General features: G+C 37.7%; 1 protein-coding gene across 9 annotated transcripts in view; it reads right to left on the bottom strand.

Annotated features, from left to right (window-relative positions):
- Positions 1-17,931, bottom strand: part of mcf2l2 (MCF.2 cell line derived transforming sequence-like 2) — a 126,172-nt gene that overhangs the window by 88,983 nt on the left and 19,258 nt on the right. For 8 of the 9 annotated variants that reach the window (XM_067432097.1, XM_067432099.1, XM_067432091.1 and 5 more), the window contains exon 2: positions 467-550. In XM_067432097.1, coding sequence (XP_067288198.1) covers positions 467-550 — 84 coding nt within the window. Of the gene's footprint in view, positions 1-466; positions 551-13,301; positions 13,444-17,931 lie in introns of those variants that run through there. The other variant, XM_067432096.1, reaches the window with a different exon arrangement.

Genomic DNA, 17,931 nt, shown 5'->3' with positions numbered 1-17,931 from the left:
TTGATGATTTAATTTCACTCAGTGATAGAGACAGTCTCATATTGAGTGAAAAAAAGTATCTGTGCTGTTTGACATTAATAAGGAAAGAAAATCATGATAAAGTTTCTCAATTCATGAAATATCACTAATAAGACCTTGGTTATTTCTCTATTCATTATTATATAATATTCATCATGGGAAAATGAGACTGCAGAAGTCGACTTTCTCTGGTTTTAAGCGCTAATGAGCATCTGAGGAAATGGAGGGCTGGGAATTGTACAACAGTTCTGACATGATGTGATTTGTGAGCATTAGCATCAATTAACTGCCATCACAGAAACCTGACCCACGTTCTTCCCCTCAAACGTGAAGGGTTCAAAAGCATCACCAACAGCTAGTGAGCAGGCAAGGGCATTGCTTTTAAAAAACAAAACACAATAAGCCTTTTTATCCCAGCCTAAAGAGCAAATAGACATTCATATCTCACCTGAAAGAAGAGCAAATTGCCTGTGAAGTTGTTCAATTATGTCGACAGCAAGTAATGGCCTGATCTCCTGCTGCATAATCTCATCTGTGAGGAAAGAGAAGAAAAAACAGGGGCATTAAAATCAGAATAGAATCATAGAATTCCACAAAATTCATGTTCAAGATAACCGTAAGATACGGTGTCACAGAGTGCATCAGTAGCTCAACCCTTCAGAGTGAGCGTTTGCTCTGGAAGGAGTTTCCCCTGTACAGCTGCTTCCTTAGAGACGACCTTTAGCCATCAACACAGCCTCTGGTTTGTATCCGTTCATCGGGGAAGCGCTCCTTCAAACAAGCCATTCTTTTATGCCTTTGGCTTTACAAAAGAGCACTCGAGCGCTACTATTCTCTACTGATCTGCTGAGGGTCACCCTAAATCCCAATGAAGTCTGCAGACGAACAAAAGCTCCTCTGTACATGTACACAAAAGACTGCATTAACATTGACTTCTCTTTATCAGACCCTGTAAAGTCTTGTGAGGAAACTTGCCGTAGGCTACAAACAACGTTGATGAGTTACTACTGAAATTTTGGGATGTATTCGGCATGATGTCAGGAAGTCTTGAGCCAATGAATTGAAGTTAATATCCTGAAACATCTAGTCAACATGTTTGACAGGCAGTGTGCCGTAAACCGCAAAAACAACTCTAGCTGACAGAAATGAACATGCTTTAAGTGTGCTTTTATTTTTGCTCACACATCCTTCTGGAGTGCGTTCTAAAGGAAGAACAATGTGCGTCAAGGAGCATGTGAAAACCAGATGTTATCAGCTGGCTGTGGAGTCGCAACCATTGATATGTACATGAATTACAACAAGAAGCCAAAGACTTCCCTAGTGGAAAGTCACAGTGACCGGATCGTACAGGACCACTCCCATGACAGAAAAAACAAACACTGAAAATGTTTTTACAGAAAGGCAACACATTTTTTTTATTTTATTAAATACATTTTTATAACAAAAAATATATGCACATTTATAATGCAAAATGTTGACAATGCATTGTAGTTTACAAGAGATTTACTTTAAGTTTTTGTTCAATAATCAGGGTCAGGCATTAAGGTGGTTAAGATTGTACGGATTTAGATTAGATTAGATTAGATTAGATTCGATTCGATTAGATTTAAATTAGATCAGACCATTACTATTTTGTTTTTTTAAATGGGTAATTATCCAGGTTAACATCAGTAAATTACGGAGTGCCTCAAGGATCTGTGTTAGGCCCTCTGCTATTTTCAAAATACATACTGCTCCTTCATCCTTTTTTATTAGAAAACATGGAATTAATTTACACTCTTAGGCCGTGTGGGCACCAAAGCGGTTTTTTCACATGCCTGGCTTGCATATTAAATTTTTTTCAATGGGAGCACCATGATTTTAGAACGGCGTGAGTGTAGTGAGGCGCTGAGCGAGTATTTCGCCTAGCAGTTCCCAGTTACTGGGATTTTCACACCCAACCATTTCTAGGGTTTACAACGAATGGTGTCAAAAGGGAAAAACACCCAGTATGCGGCAGTCCTGTGGGCAAAAATGCCTTGTTGATACTAGAGGTCAGAGGAGAATGGGCCGACTGATTCAAGCTGATAGAAGAGCAACTTGACTGAAATAACCACTCGTTACAACCGAGGTATGCAGCAAAGCATTTGTGAAGCCACAATCACGCACAACCTTAAGACGGATGGGCTACAACAGCAGAAGACCCAACAGGTACCACTCATCTCCACTACAAATAGGAAAAAGAGGCTACAATTTGCACAAGCTCACCAAAATTGGACACTTGAAGACTGGAAAAATGTTGCCTGGTCTGATGAGTCTCGATTTCTGTTGAGACATTCAGATGGCAGAGTCAGAATTTGGCTTAAACAGAATGAGAACATGGATCCATCATGCCTTGTTACCACTGTGCAGGCTGCTGGTGGTGGTGTAATGGTGTGGGGGATGTTTTCTTGGCACACTTTAGGCCCCTTAGTGCCAATTGGGCATTGTTTAAATGCCACGGCCTATCTGAGCATTGTTTCTGATCATGTCCATCCCTTTATGACCATCATGTAGCCATCCTCTGCAATGCAAAAAAATCATTTCTTACTTAGTATTTTTGTCTTGTTTCTAGTCTAAATATCTATAAATAAATAAAAACTAAAAAAAAATAGACAAGTAAAAATTATTGTCTTGTTTTGGGAAAAAATAACTAAAAACTAAGAGAGTTTTTGCTTAAAATAAGATAAATAATCTGCCAGTGGAGTAAGCAAAATAATGTTGTTTTAAGATAATTTGCTTACCCCAATGGCAGATTATTTTGCTTATTTAAAGCAAAAACTCTTGCTTGTCTAGTAAATATTTCTTGTTTTAAGAATTTTTAGATGTTTAGACAAGACAAAGAAATAGACAAGACAAACAAGACAAAAATACTAAGTAAGATAAGCATTTTTTGCAGTGTGATGGCTACTTCCAGAGGGATAATGCACCATGTCACAAAGCTTGAATCATTTCTAATTGGTTTCTTGAACATGACAATGGCCCTCATTTATCAAAAGTGCGTACACCAAATTTCCAGCGTACATCTTGCGTACACCCGAACCCACGGTGACTTTGAGATTTATCAATATGAACGTTGGCGTACGGCACGCTCAAATCCTACGCTAGCTCAGGAGGTGGTGTATGCACGTTTTGAGATTCACGAATGAGCAGAAAAACTATTCCTAACACCACAAAACGCACTGACAAAGATATGCTATATTATGACCCACTGTACCAAAGCATTTGATGTATTCCTCCAGTTGTGAGCCTGAGCGCTTTACCTGACGGTTCAGGGTTAGGCCTGACAGCTGCGCACGGACTGGGACTGAAAATAATTCAGAATGACAAAATAATAAAAATGACATTCTTCTTCTTTTAAATAATAATAATAATAATAAAATAAATAATAAAGGCATTCTTCTTCTAAATAACAATAAGCGTCATTAATAATAAAAATCATAATAATAATAATAATAATAATAATAATAATAATAATAAAAAGAATCTTACAAATTGTCATGCAATTATTAATGTGAATGAATGGTAGGCTACTTCACATCACATCATCATATCGTACACCCCAAATACATGTGCCGTGATACGAAATTAAATGCTAATTGTATCAAAACATGTGCTGTAAAATAATGCATTGTGATAATTTCTCCGCATCGTTTCTACGCAAGATTGATAAATGAGGGCCATTGAGTTCACTATGTTCACTAAAATGGCCCCCACAGTCACCAGATCTCAACCCAATAGAGCATCTTTGGGATGTGGTGGAACAGGAGCTGTGTGCCCTAGATGTGCATCCCACAAATCTCCATCAACTGCAAGATGCTATCCTATCAATATGGGCCAACATTTCTAAAGAATGCTTTAAGCGCCTTGTTGAATCAATGCTACGTAGAATTATGGCAGTTCTGAAGGGCGAAAGGGGGTCAAACACAGTTTTAGTATGGTGTTCCTAATAATCCTTTAGGTGAGTGTATAGTTCACAACCAGTAATATAGAAGTAATAGAGAAGTGTTTCTTATTGAACCAGAAACCTGTACACAGAATCTTAGAATACAAATTGAATCAACAAGGATGTACTGTTACTTATTTCTCAACAGTTAAAGACATCTTATATATTAGACAGCAACATAAATCATATTTCATATGTTACAAAAACAGCCTTTCTCCACCTCAGAAACATCGCTATGGAACATGTAACCTGTTTCTGATGCAGAAAAGCTGTTAGATTTCTAACCAGGTCATACAACCCCAATTTGATCATCTCTACACTGGTTACCTATTAAGTTCCATATCGATTCCTGATAACGTTCAGGGATAAGACACACTCTCACAGTTAAAATCTAGATTGAGGATTGAGATTGTCTCTTAAGACAAGCATTACCATAGTACATCTCATAACCTTGTAGTCCAGTTATATCAGAATGCACATGATTATCTTTTGCTAGCTATGCTAATGCAAATTATGCTATGCTAATTTACCGCTTGCATTTCTGTTTCTAGAACGAAGAACTAAGAACGAAGACCCCTGATCTAACAGAATATCAACGTCATCCTTTTTTTTTTTTAGCATCATATCATCCCATAATTTACTCACCCTTGAGCCATCCTAGGTGTGTATGACATTCTTCTTTCAGACAAATACAATCAAAGTTATATTAAAAAATGTCCTGGCTCTTCCAAGCTTTATAATGGCAGCAAATGGCAGCCCAAAATTTGAAGCCCAAAAAATGCATACATCCATCATAAAAGTATATCCACACGGCTCCAGGGGGTACTTCATCTTCTAAAGCGAATCAATGGGTTTGTGTAAAAAAATGTCCATATTTAAATCTTTATAAAATAAAATATCTAGCTTTCGGCAGACTACCTTCAGTTACGCTTTCTTCGTAAGTTGAATATGGAATATTTTACTTTATAGTGTGTTAAATATGGATATTTTTCTTACACAGACCCATCGATTTGCTTCAGAAGGCCTTAAAGGGGTACTTCAGCGCTGGAAAGATGAATCTGTATTTAAACTGGGTCATTAATGTAGTAGAAATGTGAAATTATTTTTGAATTTGGTGCTTTCTAGACTGAGAAAAGACAGAAATTTTTTGTCTCATGGGGATGAAAGACAACAATTCCCAGAATGCTTCGCTGCCCTGTGAGGCCATTCCCAAAGCCACCGCTACTGGATTACTGTGACTGAGTTCAGAAAGTACAATTAAATACTGAACGCGTGTGTTCAATATAACGATCGAGTTGCCGCGTGAGTCTCACAGCAGACTCAGATTAGGAGTCAGATTACATTTAACGTCATAAATGAGTTGATGAGCTCTCGTGATTTGAGCTGAGGTAATCGCGACCACGTTCGCGGCATACATTCACAACGCGTTTTCAGTTCATGCCTTTGGAAGCTTAACTTTCATAGAAATTAATTTGAGAAGTTAAAACACTTACATTGCTTAGCATCCGTTTAAATGAATGCCTGTAGCTGAGCTGTGCTGTAAGTGTGATCTCCATTCCCCATGCACGAGTTGAAAACATGCGGAAATGGCTCCCTCTGCTGGCTGTAGTCTTTAGGCTCTGGGCAAACATTCCTCTCCTAGGAAGAGGAATTTTTCCAGAAATAAAATGCATAAATCTCTGGTCTCAGGGGGATATAAGAGGGGGGAGCACGATCATTCACTCTAAAAAATGCTGGGTTAAAAACAACCCAAGTTGGGTTGAAAATGCACCGACCCAACAATTGGGTTGTTTTAACCCAATGGTTGAGTTGTTCTTACCCAGCAATTGGGTTGTCTTAAGCAACATTTAACCCAACCACTGGGTTAAAACAACTCAACCACTGGGTTAAAACAACTCAACCATTGGGTTAAAACAACTCAATTGTTGGGTCGGTGCATTTTCAACCCAACTTGGGTTGTTTTTAACCCAGCATTTTTTAGAGTGTTTGAATATACTCCAGGGTTTCTACTGATACAAAGCCATATGTTAATCGCTGAAGTAACCCTTTAAAGCTACACTGTGTGATATTTTCCCCCATCTAGCGGTGTAAAGGTAGCCATCCAGTGAATATTAGTTTCTGTTCCTCTCAATTCTGATTACGTTTTAACTCCTACAGTGGCCGATTTAGTCCAAGATTAGCATGGCAATCCCCCTCTTCACATTCGACACGGTCTCACTGAGTGTTAAAATGCAAAAGGAGAAGCTTGAATTTACGGGAACGTCCCTCTTTGGCTAATGTACTTTCAAGATGGAGGAGCAACATGGCGACCAGCATTCAAACCCCTCACCCGTATGTATTTTCAATGGCATATTATAAACTTACAAGAATACTTTATTACTTAAAAGAAGTAAATATGCATTAATAAACACCTATTTTTGAAAGAACTAAGTGTTTTTAGCTAAGAATAAACTAAAAAAGTTACACAGTGTAGCTTTAATTAACCTCCCAGCTACGTGGGGATTACTTTTATAATGGATAGATGCATTTTTTTAGGCTTCAAATTTTGGGCTGCCATTCACTGCCATTATAATGCTTGGATTAGCCAGGACATTTTTTAATAGAAAGAAGAATGTCATAAACACCTAGGATGGCTTGAGGGTGAGTAAATCGTGAGGTAATTTTCCTTTTGAGTGAACTATCCCTTTAAACTCATTATGTACAACAGAAGCAGGTTTTCTGTAGCAGGGCAGATGATGGTCAAAATGCCAAGAGATTAGCCCCAAAGGGCACAGAAAAACTGCTGTTAGGTGCAGGCTTAAGCATGTGCAAATGAAGCACGCACACACACACACACACACACACACACACATTTCACACAGACTCATGGTCCACTGCCCTCTGTGCTCAGTGGAACTGGCTAATTGTCAAAGTAGACCACAAATCCCACTCTGACCCACAAGTCTGCAATGCAGACTGTAAAAAACAAACCCCAAGCCAGACCAAATACTCATTATCTTAATTTAAAGGGATGATTTTAAATGCTCTCTTGTCCCAGATTGACTCCCCTGAAAAGTGTAAACACTGTGCCCCTATTAAATCAATTGTTCTGTTTGTTTAAAAATCCGGACTAACCAGACAACAGCAACAGTGACTAAGCCAATAGTGTGAGTTTTGGGGTGGGGCTACCTGTTTTCCAACCAATGAAAGACGAGAGTGTTCCACACATCACAGATAAAAGAAAAAATATTAAATACAGCTGTTTTTTTATGGATTGGCACATTTCATAAAGTTTTGTAAAGCTACATCATCCACACTTGGGAGGATAAGGAGTTTCACAAGTTAAGTTTTACAAAGTGAATTTCTCAAAGAGAAATTTTAATATGATTGCAAGGATGGAGGATGATTTTCTAACAAGCAGTCAATTGTATGGCACTAAGCTTGACAGGATTCATTTCATTGAGAAGATTCAGAATAGCATTAGTATTGATCAAAATAAGTCAAGGAGAGTGAACATGATGTAATATGCTTTAAATACACTGGCCTTGGTTTAAATACAGAGAGAAGTTTTACTTAGGACATCAACAAATCTGTTTTAGTTTTGGCATTTAATCTCAGATCCAGTTCTAAACCAGTTCTAATCCAAAGATTCCCACCATTTATTACATCTCCTAAGTTGTGTTGTTTAACCAGTGGATAAAGGATAATATTTGTGGGAAGACCCTGTACATGTCACGTGAATGTTCTGTTTTTTCCTTGTGTTTGTCTGAGTTTTAGTTTGTTTCCTAGAAAACCGATCAGTTCTTTTGAGTCATTCTGTTAAGGTGTTTTGAATAGTTAACAATTTCTCCTAGACATTCCTGTGTTCTTTCAGTTCCTTGTCTGATCTTGTTTTATATTAGTTGCTGTGTTACTTTTTCTCCTGTGTTTGTAGTTAAGTCTACTCTCAGTTTTCTTTGTCTTTGTGACAGCAACACATTACAGTACGACTGCACAGCACTCACTTTTTCCAGCCACATGACTGTCAGTCTTAAAAGAGTTTTCTCCATGGAGAACCGAAAGAACAGTACCAGCAGCTTCTAGCTAAAATTCTCCAGTGAGCATCTGGTTGGGGGAAGAGGTGGTACAGATGAAAGGGAAGTTTAGAGTAAGATGTATTCCATGCAGCAAAGCGTAACTTTTTTCTTTTTTTTAATCACATGTTTTAGAGTCCAGCTGGACTGAACATGAACAGCCTGAGAGAACAACTATGTTTATGTACCAAGAAGAAGCATTTCCCCAAACATTAGTGTTCTCAGCACATGCATTGTATGGCCTTTCTGAGCCTTTCCTTCCCATTGTGCACCAGTTCACAAAACTGCAGCGTTCAATGAAGAACTAAAGCCCACATCTTGTTGGTCTATATGGTCACATAAAGAGTGTGACACACCCAAATTTATGTAAAGTCTTTGTTTCAAAAGGGTGTATCATAACTATTATAACATTGGTGGGACGTTTGCATTATAAAGTATATTTATAAAAAAAATACTTTAGTAAAAACCTAAAGTAATATCGACAAACTATATATCATTTGAAAGCTTACAATGTCTAGTTTTCAAAATTAATTACAGAGGATCAGTGATTTATTTGTTAGCAACAAGAACATTTTCAAAATAATAAGGCGTGTTCAGACTTTTATTTTGAAATAGCAATGACAATGAAAAGTCAAAAAAGATTGGTAAAAACCTCAGTTGCCGAGTTCAAAATATAACATCAATTCAATCTTTTGAGAACAAAAAGGTCTGAAAAAAGTTTTAAAAATAACAAAACAAAATTATAGATTATCCATTTGTGATGTGGCGGCTAGCTATAAAACAAATAGTCTACGAGCGCTTTCCGCATGTATTTTGTGTGTTTGTTTTATTAAAGGTGTCCTGCCTTTAAAAAATATTATACTGTTATCTGAGGTCAAGTTATGATGTTTGCTTGGTTTTTACCAAGGGCGTAGGTTTGGTCTCAGCTTTGGTGGGGACATCCCACCAGGTTTGCCCAGATTATGTAGTCTATATGTTACTGAGTATGGAAATGCACCATAGTTTATTAATACGTCGATTAATTTATGACGCTCTTCAGTTCAAATTATCCAGTACCAAAATAATAATAAAACAAAATACTCTTTAATTTTCAAGTTCATAAATGATTGTCAAAACTGATTAAAAAAAAAAAAAAAAAACGCACACAAAATGACTTATTTTCAATATAAAAAGGGATTTTTTTTTTTTTTTTTTACCTCTTATCACAGTATAGGCAAGTCATCAGTAACAACTTTAGCTTTGATGCATTGTTAGTTCTTGTATAGGATACATTTTTTTCCTCCCTCATTTACTGTTCGTGTCTGTTTTTGCCTCATTGACTTCCATTATAGCCACATTTTTTGAGTGGAAAGCCATGACACCATATAATCACAAATTCTTGGTTGTTGGTGGTTTTCCCATTTGGGAAGAGGTAAAATGTGTAATTTTTACAGTTGATAACCTGGTGGCACCATTAACTCTTTAGATAGGACTGTGCTAAATATACATTATATATATATATATATATATATATATATATATATATATATATATATATATATATATATATATATATATATATATATATATATATATATATATATATATATATATATATATATATATATTTCTGGCTTTTGTATAGAGTATAATAACTGCATATAAATGAGGGAGAAAAAAATGTAAATCTGATGCTGCACACAAACTAACAATGCTTAAAAGCCAGTGTTGTTACTGATCTTTGACATGCCCAAGACTGTGATAAAATATCAAAAAATATCCGGTCCACAGTCAGTTTTTATATTGAAAATAAGTTATTTTGTGAGTATGTTTTTTTTTTTTTAAATCAGTTGTGAATCCGTTTTTGAAAATAATTTATGAACTTGGCAATATAACAATGACAAAGAGTGACAATTAAACAATGACAACAGCTCAACAATAAACATTTAAACTTGCAACAGAGCACATTTTATATTATTTTACATTTGATTATTTTATTTATTTCTAAAGAACTCTATAGTAGCCTATATTGGTGCACTTTAAAGGGTTAGTTCACCCAAAAATGAAATTTCTGTCATCATTTACTCTCCCTCATGATGTTCCAAACTTGTATGAGTTTCTTTCTTCTGCTGAACACAAAAGAAGAAAGTTTGTAACCAGGCGGATTGGGGGCACCATTTACTTCCATGGTAGGAATGTGTCTTCATATGTATTCTACATAAAGAAATGCATACAGGTTTGGAACGACTTGAGGGTGAGGAACTTATGACAGATTTTAAATGTTTGGGTGCACTGTCTCTTTAAGCAGTCATTCTGACCCAGTAACCACTTTACTGACAAATCTGAAATTCAAAAATGTTTAATTTTCTTTATTCATTTACTATTATGACTTACTAAAATGTCCCATTTTAATCTAAATATTTTTTAAATGTCAAACTGCTAAATGATAAGTTAATAACATTAATTAGGCTATAATCTATTAATTAACCGGTCTAATATCTAGAAAAATAAGTCTGACAAGCTCTGATAATGTATGGAATAATATATGAATACATTATCCATTAAAAAAAAACAATAGGCCTACCTTTAGTTCACGGATGTGTCTGTCATTGCATGCTTTAAGTCAGGCAGTCTGAGACACTGAAATGCTTCTCTGCAAAGTGTGCAGTTCGCCTTAGGTTCATCGTGAGTTACTGGACAAACTCACTGACCCCTTTGTTTCTATTCAGCCCTATATCTGGAAATTCTCTTGCGTTCGGTGGACACGAGCTTGACATGTTTTTTAAAAACCACGCAGGTTTCCAGCGCATGCTTTCTAGACTCCGTCGCTATGGCAGCAAAGCCGCTAAAACGCAATCACGGGATGTGTATTTTGCTTGTAAATAAGGGACGATTCCGTATTTCAAGGGAGTGGCAACCGTTTCATTTGTTTCGTCCTGGTCGTCAGAATCTATCCATATAGCAGCACGAAGGAGTTTGCTAAAATTGGTGGGGACACTTTTGCCATCTTAAAATATTGATTGGGACTAGTACCTAGCGTCCCCCCCCTAAACCTACGCCCATGGTTTTTACATTTAAAAACATCATAATGAATAAGTAATAGGCTATTTTCTACACTGGTTTTGAGGCTCTTTTGGCTCGGTTTTGATGGGTGTGCCGCACTGTGGACTTGGAAGTAAACGCACACGGCTAGGATTGGATAAGATTTGCATATTTAATGAGAAGTAAATAATAAATATTTAATTCTGCTCCCCTGTCAGTTCACATGAGCGATTGTTTTGAAGGCGGCAACTGGAATGATTCTCTTACAGGACCTGCAAAACGTCTTTATCAAACAAACACAATGATTTATCTCTCATCCACCCTGTTGGATTGGAATATACATTTTTTATTACTTGGCCCGCCCAATCGTTGCATACAAGCGTGAACCGCACACACGTGCATGCGCTCGCCCTTTAAAAGTCAAGAGAGTGAACAACGCAGATCAAGAATGTTATTTCACTATTTAAGATTGACCGGCCTGCCGACGGACTTAAGTTTTGGTACCCCATCTGGAAAACACATAGCCCCGGGACGTTAAGCTTTGCAAGCCCTGGCCCATACTTGTCCAAGGTCTGATCCCGAATTGCAATGAACAAATAAATAAAGGATTCTCCAGCCTGTGACAGCATGGCAAGGTATGTTTTGTTAGACACATACACAATCAAAACGATCTGTAACAATGCGATACTATCACATCTATAAAAAAATAAAAAAACATTTTTTACTCACAGAAGTGTGCTGCACTATTCCTGTCGGATCTAATATAGAAGGTACAGCGCTGTTTTATGTCTGCAAATCCAGCTCAACCGGTGTCTTGTTCACAAATGCTTCCGCAGTGAAATGAAGCAAACAAACGTGCAATGTTTTATGGACGTAAGCTGGAACTTCATTAAAAATAAAGTTCAACCACTCATTCCTAATATTATAATCTAAAGAAAGCTTATGCAGGGACTGTGTTCTTCCGCAACCAGGAACAGTGCAATATCTTGCTATCTTCGGCATGTTTATTGCTCTGTACCACGATCTATTTAGCTCCACAATTTGGTTGACGGGGATACAGAAGCAGGCGTATATATTTATCTTTTGAGGCAGCGTTTCTGCATTCTGTAATGTCAATGGTCGACATATTCTGAGATCTCTCATTTGCTGGGCCTGGTGTCAATAAAAGCTTTTCTTCAGCTCCATACTTACAGGATATTCTTTTATCACTATAATCTTTTATATATCAAAGGCTCAAGGGAAAGTTGATTTCTTAATTCATCACCCCCTTTTGTTAAAATCTAATTCAAATAAAATACTACCAAACTGCTCATACACCATTCTGAATAGGATATCCATTTCATAAATCATATGAAAATTGTGATGGTTCAGAGTACTCCATAACCATAAACCATACACAGATCAGTAAAGTAGAATAGATTTACACTTCTCCAAAACTGCAGCTCTTGTGGGGAGTTCATGGTCTGCAGTGGTTAGTATCTTTAAAAATGGTCAAAGGAAGGAACAGTGGTGAACCAGCAACAGGGTCAAGGGCGGCCAAGGCTCATTGATGCACGTACGGAGAGAAGGCTGGTCCATGTGGTCTGATCAAACAGACAAGCTCCTGTAGCTCAAATTGTGTATGGGCCTGCATAGCCGCAGACCATTCAGGGTGCCCATGCTGACCCCTGTCCACCACCGAAAGTACCAATAGCATGTGAGCATCAGAATTGGACCACGGAGCAATGGAAGAAGGTGGCCTGGTCTGATGAATCACGTTTTCTTTTACATCACGTGTGTGTGTGTGTGTGTGTGTGTGTGTGTGTGTGTGTGTGTGTGTGTGTGTGTGTGTGTGTGTGTGTGTGTGTGTGTGTGGCCTGGTAATCCCTACGTTATGGGGACAAAATGTCCCCACAATGATGGCAATATCCGAAATCCTTGTCCTTGTGGGGACATTTTTAGGTCCCCATTAGGAAAACATCTTATAAATCACACAGAAGGAGTTTTTTTGAGAAAGTAAAAATGCAGAATGTTTCCTGTGATGGGTAGGTTTAGGGGCAGGGGCAGTGTAGGGGGATAGGATGTCCAGTTTGTACAGTATGAAACGCATTACGCCTATGGAAAGTCCCCATAAAACATGGAAACACGACATGTGCGTGTGTGTGTGTGTGTGTGTGTGTGTGTGTGTGTGTGTGTGTGTGTGTGTGTGTGTGTGTGTGTGTGTGTGTGTGTGTGTGTGTGTGTGTGTGTGTGTGTGTGTGTCTTACCGAACACATGGCACCAGGATGCACTATAGGAGGAAGGCAAGCCGGTGAAGGCAGTGATGCTTTAGGCAATGTTCTGCTGGTAAACCTTGGGTCCTGTCATCCATGTGGATGTTACTTGGACACGTACCACCTACGTAAGCATTGATGCAGGCCATGTACACCCTTTCGTGGAAACAGTATATCAGCAGGATAATGTGCTCTGTCAAAAAGCAAAAATAGTTCAGGAGTGGTTTGTGGAGCACAAAAACGAGTTTGAGGTGTTGACTTGACCTCCAAATTGACTTGTTTGCATTGGGCCACTAGATCCTGTTAAGAGTACTTAGTTACCAAGGGGTGAGGAATAGGACTTCATCCAGTCTGGCTGGGTAATTACAGAGCTTGTTAATCACTCAACCATCAGCAGGAGTTCAACAGTCAGATGATCAAGTGTCAATCACCTGTGCCGTCCACACCATACAATGCTTGCTTCTGTCCCAGCATCACCCATGGGTCAGGATGTCAGAATCAATATGCTAAACTCACTTACGATTAGCAATTGCTAAACACACTAACTCACCCATTTAATTCAACAGTGATTGCATTCACATGCAATGAGGAGTTCATGCAGTGGGGAACGCTGTGAACAAAATTAGCTGAGGGGCAAGAGAGGACTAAAAGGCCTGAGGGTGGAAATCTAAAAAAAGCACACAAAAAAAGCTTTCCATTTGTATCTAAAAAGTACGGAGCCCCTTACATGACATGCAAGGAAAAAAAGGTAAATTTATAAATCGTACGCACGTCATACTAATTCGTGTGCACAATTTAGTAAATCAAGGCAACGAATTAGTTGAACGTGCGCACAATTTAGTAAATCGAGGGAACGAATTAGTAAAACATACGCACTATTTATAAATCGAGGGAACGAAATAGTAAATTGTGTGCACGATTTAGCCTACTAGTTTTTTACTGCATGTCATGTTCGGGGCTCCGTAAAAAAGTCTGTACGTTAGAGATAAGACAGGTGAGGAGAAAAAGGCAGACAGCCAGCAAGACACAGTTAGTAAATGATAGCCTGGATGCAAGCCAAACTTAGCCCCGCCCACCAAATTTTTAGGTCGGCCGGTTCGGTCTGGCCTCAATCCATAGAGGAGTAATTATCCCCGAACAGAAACTGTTCCGACTAATGAAATCATCAGGGCAGGCTTCAGACGATGACGGACAGATGAAATTCACACTCATGGGTCTATATATCACATAATAGTCGCATCAACCCGCGGACATAGAAAACAACGCCCAGGAAAAAAACGTGGACTTGGCAACACAGTGCAGTTGAGCTCTGTCACTTCGTTGCTCTGATTGGTTGTAGGTCTATCCAATTGAGGTTTTTCCTGGTTCGGTTGAAACACGCCCCATAATCACAGCCCAATGGAGCAGTTTCAGACTCATATTCTGACTAGAATTGAGTATGACCACGTCAGGCTAAGTAAATGACATGATGTTCAGTGTTTAGTCAGATCTGTTCATTATTTGGAGAAAAAAAACATGCAACAACATTGACATCTCTTGCTCCAGGGCTATCATCGGTATAGAAAGCTTATTTATGTGTTGACCAAAGACAAACTGCAATGGATTAAATCTACAGCTGCTGGAAGAGAAATCACAAATCAGCTCTTCCTCTTTCTGAAACATATTAATGGTTTCACTTGGGGTCAATGCATCGAGGGTTGCAGGCAAACAGCGGACACTACTGCATAATATCATGTAAACAAATCCAGTTTGGAACTTGATCACAGGCCGTAGGGGGTCGCAGAACAGCTCTGAACATTAGCACCTATAGTGCACAAAATGAGAAAGTTCTACTAGGTTTCAATCCACATGTTTTCCATGACACGTTGAGTAACTATAACAGAATTAACACAATAGCTTCACTTCACAGCCTGTCTGAATCCCATTTCAGACATTTAAGGGGCGTCCACAGGACATCCAGTCTATTGTCCCGCTCGGCTTCCCTCTGATCTCTTTAAATTAGAGCTGCTGTATGACAAAAAAAACTTCCAAGACAAGGCTGGACGATTGAGTCTGATGCAGCAAAATAAAATAATCATAAAATCAAAGCCCTGTGAGCTTAATAATGTTTGACAAGAAGGTCAATGGTTGCAGCAAAGCTTTATCAAAGGCTCTGCTGTTCACAAATCTCTATATTTTATGTCAGGCAAGATCCACAATCTATCATATTTCCCCTAAAGAAATCACTGAAAGTCGGGGAAGAAGTCCCAATGCTCCCACACACATAACTCACATTTCTGTAGGCGTCTATTAAAAAGCAACACAGCTTGGATAAAGGCCCGTTCACTTCACACCAAAGATGATAACTATAACAGAATTCATCCGGCTTTAAAGCATTTAAAGCGACAGGCGAAACAGCGGCAGTGTGTATTTATAATAAACAGAATGTTTTCGTGCATTGATGTGGATGCCTATATAGTTTTCATTAAGGTTAGGGCCCGAGCACCGACCCGATTAGAATTGCTCGGCCTATTATTATTCTTCTCTGTAATGAATCACATTTTTGAGGGCCTGAACAAAACTCATGAAACTTTGTGTGCACAAAATGGCTCGATAGCACCACCTACAAAATTTCAATTAAGCGCAGTTCACCCTACTTTTCACGTACAAGAATGAAATTCGGTACGCATGCAACAGCCCAATAGCTACAAAAAAGAAAACCCAACAGAAAGTGAGATATTTCGAATTTTCTCTGCAAAATATTAGCAGTTTTTGCCATTTTCAGACGTTTTACTTCAGGGTATCTTCAGGTTTCACCAAGTAAAATTTAAGACTTTTTAAGACCATTATGATTTAAATTTAATACCTATATCGCGCAATAAAAAAATAAAAAACATGCAAAGAAAATGCAGAATCACTAAATTACTTGCAAAGCAAATTAATGTATTATATATATATATATGGTAAATGGTAAATGGACTGCATTTATATAGCGCTTTTATCCAAAGCGTTTTACATTTTTGCCTCACATTCACCCATTCATACACCGACGGTTATGTCAGCCATCCAGCTCATCAGGAGCAGCTGGGGTTAGGTGTCTTGCTCATGGACACTTCGACACTTGGTCAGGTGGAATATATATATATATATATATATATATATATATATATATATATATATATATATATATATATATATATATATATATACACACACACACACACACACACACACACACACACACACACACATATATATATATATATATATATATATATATATATACATACACGTTACTTTTTTGGGATCAAAATGATTTTATTTTTTATTTTGTGGTGGTCACATCCATAAATCTGCGAATATTTTTATTTTTTTCATAATTAGGATGCCACATTAACCATATTATTATGTTAATTGCACAATAGTCACACATGGCAATAAAACAAACCAAATGCATGAATCTTGTTTGGTATTACAAAAAATAAAAGGCTGGTCGAGTGGTGTGCTATCTATCTTTAATAACATTATCGCTTGGGGTGGGAAAGTAAGTAAACCAGCAATATCCAATTGCTTAATATAAGTAAAAAGTTTTCAAGTTATTAAGTAATCAAGTATATACACTGGGATTCATTCCTGAAACACATTTAACTATGCCATGAAGTACCAAACATGCTTGAAACAAGTTAAATCATGCAACACTTGGCTAAGTGCTAATGAATGCGATTAACACCACGAAACAGGATCAGATCTGCCCCAGACTTCACGTTTGAGAAGAGTCCTGGCCTGAATACCTCTACATGGCAATATTCAGTTATAGTCATAGCGCCACCAGCTGGTAGCAGGAAGTGGGCAAAATACAAATGACTGATGTAGTCCTCATATTTTTATTTACTTAAATGCATATCGCCTACAATGCTCGGTTTTCCTAAAGCCACTGGGTGAGGGTGGCACAGGTGTGAGGGCCCTTTCATCGCCGCTTGCAGCTTTAATCATCTTTATAATTATTGTTCTTGGTGTGAACGGGCCTTAAGCCTCATACTGATGGCATAAGTAGAGCATGTGTAATATAGTAATTCTTCATTCAAAAAATTTTGTTATAATGTTTTAAAAATAGAGTTCACCCAAAACAAATTAAAGTCTGTCATAATTTACTCACTCTCATGTCAGTTTTTGTTCTTTCTTAAGTTTCTTTTTTCTGTGGAACACACAAATATGTTTAATAACGTTTGAGTCACAATAGGCAACAGTGAACCCCAGTGACTTTCATTATATGAACAAAAAACACTGACATTTTCCACAATATCTTCTTTTTATTTTCTGTAGAAGAAAGAAAGTCATACAGGTTTGGAGCAAAAGGTAAATGAGTAATTGAATGGATTTTAATTTCTGTGTGAACTATTGCTTTAAGGCACATTTTTGTATAGATATGCAAGATTTTTGAAAATCACTACAACAATGTTGTATATTTTGTTGACTTGTGTACTTACATTATATCAAATATAATGTAAATAAAACCAGGACACAAACCGTGTGCCAATGACATCAAACCCGTGTTACCCTCGATATTCGGTTTTATTTTGTATAAACTATGGAAACATCAAAGACGCTTTAATGTATTATATGTTTTATTAGACAGGTGAGCAAC

The sequence above is a fragment of the Pseudorasbora parva genome, chromosome 22 (assembly GCF_024679245.1).
Source record: "Pseudorasbora parva isolate DD20220531a chromosome 22, ASM2467924v1, whole genome shotgun sequence".
NCBI lineage: Eukaryota > Metazoa > Chordata > Actinopteri > Cypriniformes > Gobionidae > Pseudorasbora > Pseudorasbora parva.
Note: the sequence above shows the minus strand (reverse complement) of the source record. Positions and strands in the feature narration are given on the sequence as shown.